General features: G+C 40.0%; 3 protein-coding genes across 3 annotated transcripts; 2 read left to right on the top strand and 1 right to left on the bottom strand.

Moving 5' to 3' along the window:
• Window positions 1-215: 215 nt before the first annotated feature.
• On the bottom strand, window positions 216-998 carry RPS21 (40S ribosomal protein uS5; the record flags this gene model as incomplete). The annotated part of the gene is made up of 1 exon (XM_062955624.1): window positions 216-998. One exon carries the CDS (start codon window positions 996-998, stop codon window positions 216-218), a length of 783 nt encoding a protein of 260 aa, XP_062812208.1.
• A 691-nt stretch (window positions 999-1,689) lies between these two features.
• On the top strand, window positions 1,690-2,199 carry PRCAT00005542001 (uncharacterized protein; the record flags this gene model as incomplete). Its single annotated transcript, XM_062955623.1, has 1 exon — window positions 1,690-2,199. One exon carries the CDS (start codon window positions 1,690-1,692, stop codon window positions 2,197-2,199), a length of 510 nt encoding a protein of 169 aa, XP_062812207.1.
• Window positions 2,200-4,612: 2,413 nt separating this feature from the next.
• PRCAT00005541001 (uncharacterized protein) lies at window positions 4,613-6,466 on the top strand (the record flags this gene model as incomplete). The annotated part of the gene is made up of 1 exon (XM_062955622.1): window positions 4,613-6,466. The coding sequence occupies one exon, from the start codon at window positions 4,613-4,615 to the stop codon at window positions 6,464-6,466; it is 1,854 nt and encodes a 617-aa protein (XP_062812206.1).
• Window positions 6,467-7,941: the final 1,475 nt, after the last annotated feature.

The raw sequence follows: 7,941 nt of genomic DNA, 5'->3' as shown, positions 1-7,941 counted from the left end.
CAAAGTCAAGTATAGAAGGCAACCATGCGGAAAGATAATGAGTTACGAAGAGAATGATAGATTATAGAGAATATGGATGCAGATGGCTTCCTTTTTGTAGATTAGAATTTGTATTATTAATACATGTTAAGTCGCTAAAAATATGAGATTATGCTACAGAGCTTGTGAAACCATTGGGTCGCGTGAATTTATAAGAGCATACTTAACTAAATACACTAATATCTTCTCTTACCAGCGGAAGCTTCTTCAGCATAAACCTCTAAAGGTGATGGTGCCAAAGGAGTTTCTTCCCACAAGTTAGGGGTTAAGAAAGCATAGGTGTTACCAATAGCAGCGAAAGCGGCCTTCAATGTGTTCTCAGTAGTTCTGGTGGAACCTGAAGAAGAGGTATAGACATCTTCGACACCGGCTAACTGCATCAACTTCTTAACAGCTGGAGATGCAACAATACCTTTACCTCTTGGAGCAGGAATCAATCTAACGAGAACAGAACCACATTTACCAGTAACCTTAGCTGGTAAAGAGTGGGGAGCACCCAAGTTTGAACCCCAGTAACCTCTTCTAATTGGAATGATAGATAACTTAGCAATGACGATAGCGGCCTTGATAGCAGAAGCAACCTCCTTAGCTGTCTTGATACCTAAACCAATGTGTCCGTTAGAGTCACCAATGACAACAACAGCCTTCATTCTAGTTCTTTGACCAGCTCTGGTTTGCTTCTGGACGGATCTAATCTTCATAACCTCATCCTTTAATTCAGGTAATAACAAATCGATGATTTGGAATTCCTTGACAGGTAAAGAGTGCAAGTAAATCTCCTCAATAGAAGTGATCTTACCGGCCTTCACCAATCTACCTAACTTGGTAACTGGAGTCCAACCTTTTTCTTCGTTGTCACCTCTTCTGCCACCTCTTCTGCCGCCTCTTCTGTTGTTGAAACGACCAAAGTTTCTGTTACCTTCTTGAGCTGGTGCTTGAGCTGGTGCTGGAGCGGACATCTTTCTTGACTTTAATTAATAGCTATTCTTGTCGGAATGTTACGTGGAAAGCCGGGGTGGTGGTTTTCAATCGACAAAATACTAGAGACCAAAGTTCATTATAGTTGAGAGTTTGAAAAAATTTTTTTTTAGTCTCTCTCGCACATCATCTTTGTGCTATGTAACTTTGTGTAACTACTATGGTATCTGAAACTATACCACAATTACCCATCTCACACGACACGACATTAACGCGACAAAAATTACGCTGTCCGATTAGATCGGGTGACCAAAAAATAGCACCTATCCTCTACGGTTGGCTCCGGTTCGGGACCCGGCACACTATCCATGATCGGTTGTGGGGAGGAAACGCAATCATCGACGTAGCCAACTATGAACGAAGGACATTATTCTAACATGAAATGTAATTGAGGGTGTAAGTACTATGTTTCTTGCAATTGGTCTCGTATACGTTGCTGGTGATAAGCGCCAACTTGGTGTTAAGAGCTGTCTTAATATTTCCCCAAGGTGATTTTTTAGGTAAAAATCATGCCTGCAGGACTAGCAATGTATGAGAGCAATATTGCTATAATATCATACCCCCTACCACGCAACAACAAAATTGCCACTTTATTCATATATAAGACTTCTAGTAGGATTAAAGATCGCGTAGGAGTCAAGTACTGCAAATATCACGAAGTAATCGATCGACATGTCTAATATTAACAACGCTGCTGACGCTACCAAGAAAACAGCTGAAGACGTTAAAGGAGACTTTAATAAGACTAAGAAAGACGTGAGCAAAAAGGCTTCAGAGGCTACGGAAAAGAAGGGAAATCGTGGGGACGAGTTTAAGAAGGAAGTCGATGACTTAGAGAAGGAGGGCAAGACATACTTCAATAAATTAGTTGCATTCATCAAGGAGAAGTCTTCTTGTGCTTCTAAGGTGTTTTCTGCTAACTTTAAAGAGGGCCAAAAGAAGACATCTGCTGCTTTGGCCAAAACCAGTGAAGAATTTCAGAATCCCGTTGTCATTGCACAAGCTCTTGTTGGTGTAACTGGAGTGTTCGCAGGTTATTTAACCTACTTAGAAAGACATAGAATTGACACAGACAATAAGCTTGTTTTGGGTATTCACGGGTCTATCATCACGGGTTTAGTTTTACTTGACGGCTTTTTATTCCGCAAGTATTATCCTAAGTTTGACAAGAAATATCCATAAGCATTTTATAACGTAACGTTATCGGCTTGTTGCTATAGCTGAGTTAGCGTGATTGGAGTGGCCACAAAAGAGAGGACGAAGAAACTATTAAAGCTAACATTGCTGAACATAATTGTTCTTATGCTGCTTTAGCTAATCTCCATTGACTATGTTTATTGTGCTTGTTTATATTTAATAGTATGACGTCGAATAACGAAGTGTAGACTTACATCATATTTCTTCAGGGCTGGTGACTTGAAGTAAAGCGTGACCGGAGATATGAATGTACAATAAACGCGCTTATAGTAGTCCTGCAATTAGATGTGCGTATTTCCAATAGCCAATCAGCAAGCCTAATTGTCTGGATCATCCACAATAGTTCATCCTAAGAGGTCAGAATTGTTATATTCTACCGGCTATCATCTACAATACCTCTCTAAATATTGTTGTAGCTCTTGATCATGCGCAGTTCCCAGTAACCAAGGTTCATATCAATGCCACTCGTGTAACTGACTTTGGCAGTATGTATCTTTCATGAGGTACAGTCACACTTTTGAGGTCATCTCACCTTCTGGTAATAAAGATTCTCAGGCCCTCAATTGCCAAAGTCGACTCTGAAAGTCTCGTAAACACAAGATACGATTACTCTCTACTAAAAGTCTATTTCAATTTTTTAGAATCTCTCAATCTTTAGTAGATGCTGTGAGGAAATATGTAATACTCGTTATCTATGAAAATATCCAAATATATCTTGATGAGTACCCTGAATCACTGTGCATGGGTCCTTTGTCCGGAAACTCTACTCATGTATAATCGTTTCGTCAACTCTTGACATGCGCCAAATGGCCATATTTTAGGAGATTGCCAGTGCTGCATAGTTCTGTCCTCGACTCGCATTCCGATAAATGGCCGAGACTTAGTCTGCGTGGTCTTGAAGCAAAATATCACCTATTAACTCAAAGCCTGCAACCTGATGTTGGTTTATGGCTGAGATGTTGATTCGAAGAAGATGTAAGTGACCAACTTATCGGCATTGTTGCTGTAGCTCTTCAATTGATTAACTAAATTACAATAGCGTTGTCTGAAACTTTGCTAGACGTTTGTGCGTAGCCGTGATATGAGAGGGCATACCGATTGTTCGTGATGAGCCAAGAATGCAGCACCGCAGCTGCCATAACCCCGCCGCCGATCTGAGCTGATCTTTGTCATATGATGAATTTTTCCGGGCTTTTTCTTTTTTCGTCCACTAGGAACAAGTTACCGGCACATTGCAACATTGTCGGCACCTGCACTTTATTTTCGCTTATTCGCATGTGAAAAGTTCAAATTAACGCGATGAGTAAACACAACAGGGGATGATGCGCCTTGCAACATCTATCCTGTTTTCTGCTTGGCTCTTTCTCAGGAAACGAGCGGAACACAAATATGGGAACGGAAAAAGACCTGAAAAACAGTTCCACAGTAGTATACTTCTGCGTATATGAAGTGGTCCCCTCCTGAAAGATCTTCATATGCTTATCGTTGTTTCTTTCTCAAAAGGGTGGCTAGAATAACTACCCCCTGACCAACGCTGCCATAAATCAATCGTGCACCTCGGTGATTCAATATGAGCCGGCTGCGTATTGTTACGCAAGGTTCTGGGTAATATTTCCCGAAAGTTGAATTCGTAACTGTCAGCTCTCTCTTTGAAGAAAGTATGTGGCTTGGTACCGTGCTCCACTACTGGACAAGTCTGCACTTCGCACCATAGGAGCTGTCTTTAACAACAGTACGCATAGTTCCAAATACAGGAAAGACCCTTTCGTAGACAGGGCACAAAACGTGGTCCTCGGATGATGACAAAAAACGGCTAGATAAAATCTATCAAGATGTCAATTGACATAGGATTCTTAGCTTACGGATTATACCTGATACATATATATCATTAATACTATTTGCGAGTACTATCTACAACGATTGTTGGTTGTCTCTTCTGTAAAAAAGAAAAGAATAGCGTAAAAGAGCGAGTAAAATAATATGTGATGAGGTGCGTGTTTGGGCGGCATCTCTCTTATTGTTGCTTTCTTCTTTGGGTCTCAAGCATTACTAGCGCTGTTTATGGATTGCTATGCATTATGCCGGGCATACAGAAGCTGTACGTGTTCATGAGCCCGTTCCTTCTATTAACTTAACGACATCACTACTCCTGTAAGAGAACTGCCATTCTTCGAATCGCATCATCGTGAGATACAGGGAAGAGGCTGGCGAGAGATAAATATAAATATATTTCGATGCCTTCGACCACTTGGGACTAGTTCTTTAAGTCGCTCAATATTTCCAGTTTGACGAGTTGTGACAGTAACAAACGGCCTACAAAGTCAGTACCGTATAAAGTGTTGAAGGATATAGAGCGATTGCATCGAGTAGGCGATAGTGTGAAAACAATCGATTATACATGTCCTTCTCAAGTTTAGTTTCTACGCAAATTAATTACCTACCTGATATGCTAGACCCGTCGGATACGAACCAATTAAATGAATTTACTGGTGGTCATTCATCGTTTGATCCAATTAATGGCCAAGATGATACGACCTTAGAAGAGTTTATGGGCATGACTTCTTCTCAACCATATTCGGCACAAAATGATATTATATCTCTGGCACTGTATCCTTTATCGACGGCGTCATATCAACAGCTTCAATCTCCAACCCTTCCTCAGCAAACTTCGTTACCTATTTCGGGTCTTCCACAAAATCAACTGTATCACTTTCAAAATCAGCATCAGCATCAACACCAACAATTTCGTCCTCAACTTCAACCATCCATGGCGCTGCTGCTGCTGGTTCTGCTGCTGCCCCAAATGGCATACTCATTGAACAGTTCTGGTGCGGTGCGTACGGGTAATGGTCCGAACAGCAATGCATTTTTATTCAACCCAAAAATGTATAATGCCCTCGAATACGACAGTCTCAATAACTCTCATAACTTTGGCAGTACCGATTCGTCTGCGTTGTCGCATTCAGCTTTATTCAATAATGCCGGCTCGAATTTAAATGATGTGACGTATCCCAGCGATACAACTTCCAATCCGAACGTCTACTTGTATTCAAACCAGACTTCATACCCGAATGCTAATTCTGAGAATCTCTCTCTGCAGATCAATATATATTCGGGTACCATTGGGACTGACCAGAAACAAAGTCAGGTCGTCGATCAAAATCAAGCAAACGGTCATAGGGTGCAGAACACCAGCAATAGCTATTCTGGTTCACCCAAGTTCATATCAGAGCCGGCGGTCCCTCCAGGTAAATCATTTGATATCGCCCAACAGCAGCACCATTTTTCACCCATGCTGTCTCTTCCAAGTGCATTGAGTTACCGTGGTAGCTTTAGTGGTCCAAGTTCGGGTTCAGAGTTTAACTATTACCTGGTGTTGCCCGATGATACCAAAAAGAATGATGACACAACAAGAGTACTAGACAAATACGAGGAGAATCCAGTAAGGTCAGATGGATCAAAGAGATACAAGGTCATCAGAGGAGTATCTGCGGGAGGTTGTTCTACACGACCACCAAAAGTGTCAGCAGGAAATGATTCAATCTATTTACCAGTCAATTTGAATATAATTGGGGCATCTGTTAAGGATATATGTTATCCCAAATGGTCCATTTCAGAAAAAGAAGATAGAAGGAGAATAATAAGGATTGAGAGAATCCAAAATGGTCCAAAATTGACTACGCACTTCACTATTGTTGGTGCAGCGAACGAAAACCCAGTGACTTTACCTCCACCTCCAAATATAGATGTGGTAGAGGTGTCTTGCTTAGAGTGCACTGTTAAAATAAATGATGAAAACGAGAGTAGCGATGATGAAAATAAAAAAGATCCTATCACGACTTATGTTAAGAGTGAAAATGATGGAGAAGCATACCAATATTACATAACATCTGTCGAAGTGATTGAAATAGTAGAACTTTTAATTGGTATGCAATCAAAGGATGTTGCGGAAAGGCGTAGAGAGAGAGGAAGAGTTCGCTCTAATTTGGTTCCATTTTGGTCCAAAAAGCCAATCTCTTCCAGAATGAGTGAATCGACGTCAAGTGTGAATGGTCCTGGTGGTCCGACGAATCAAGACTTTCGAAATGAGCTCGCAAAGAGAATCATGGGATATGAAATAAGAAAACCGAGAGGCTTTGATAAAGAAGTTAGGATATTAAGATGGGAAAAGTTGGTTCCTGCTTTGAAAAGAGCATTACAGAGTTACTACACTGAGATACCTCTGAGCGACGCACACCTTGAATTTGATTGAAAAGGTCTCAGATAAATAGAGAGTGTCGGTCCATTGAACTTAACTACTTAAGTGACAATTTTAATATCATGTGTCCTGTTAAAGATATCAAAAAGCCAAAAAAAAAAAGATAAAGATTAAAAAATAACTTGCATTTTACATTTATTTCAGTTCACCTTAATAGATACTAGATAGACCGTTTCTTTTCCGTGTAATATTAGAATAAATGATATACGATCTCAATCAATTGTGGGAATATTATTTCTTGAATAAGGTATCAATGATTTCCACCCCCCTATACTGATTCGATAACCGTGCGATGGGTATTTTCTTAGTCTAATCGAGCCGAATGTGACAAGAAAAAGAAACTTTTATTGTAAGCACGACATGCATCAAAAACGCAGCTGATGCGTGACTACAGCTAACAAAAGAGACACTAAAAAGAAACCATCCAACCTGTAAAAAGAACTAGCCAAACAATTGACAGAGTCATGGCTCATGATCATTTCTTTATGTTATCGCTTCCCCTTTGTGAGATAGAAACTGTTTTCTTACCAATTTTGACAAATGCTAAGAAAACAAAAAGCAGCTTCTAATAGAGAACAATCGTAGTGGAGATGATAGACGTAAATGAGAGATTTATTCAACTTTTCATTCGGCCAAAAATGACCAGCGTCATGGTTCAGCTTCATTTGCCTTAAGCTAAGAAAACACAAATATCTATAGCAATTGACTGATCGCTAATCGCAAAAGTTCACTATTTTTGGGGGTAAACGTCGAAGAGTAAAATACTAAAAGGCTAAAAGACTGAAGCTTGTTTCTGCACAGGTCCAATGACCCGGCGGCTTTGCAATGTAGGGGTTTCCAAACCGCCTCGTTCTCTCAGCAAAAAGCTGAAGTCCGAAGGTAGCCTTGATAATACTATACATGTAAACATGTTGCTTATTTGGTCCAGAACATCATGCAAAGCCCAAAGTTGCTAATAACAACTAGTCCTCCTTCTTGCTATGTTACTTGAGAAGCTATTTTTTAAAGATAACCAAATCTACATGCTTCTCAAGAATCTGTTACATTGGCATTGGGTTGATTGCATTATCAGGTGAAATAAAAAGAACTAGTTTGTATATATAGCTGCTAATTATCTTTGCGATGTAGCAGAAATGATTCCTACAATTAGCGACATTGCAATAATTCCTTTGACCTCATGGTTACTGCTAGTCATGAACCAATTTGCGCTCCAGTATCTATTTATCTACAGCACAAATACCCAGTATATAAATTTTCCATGAAGTGCTTCTTTCTATCATGCTGGTTTAAATTTGCGCTCTTTACATTTTGATATTTTAATGACTTTGCGATGCGCGTGCTAAGAAGCTTTGAGTATTGTTTTACTGTGGTACTTTGTCCGCACTTATACAGTACTCGTCTGTCAAACCTGATTTAATTTAATACGCGATTTTTCCCCTTTTAGTAAACGTGTAGTCTTTTATGTCTCG

The sequence above is a fragment of the Priceomyces carsonii genome, assembly GCF_900007245.1.
Source record: "Priceomyces carsonii strain CBS4050 genome assembly, scaffold: Debaryomyces_carsonii_scaffold_6, whole genome shotgun sequence".
In the NCBI taxonomy this organism is placed as follows: domain Eukaryota; kingdom Fungi; phylum Ascomycota; class Pichiomycetes; order Serinales; family Debaryomycetaceae; genus Priceomyces; species Priceomyces carsonii.
The sequence above is the reverse complement of the archived record's forward strand: the minus strand, read 5'-3'. Positions and strand labels throughout refer to the sequence as shown.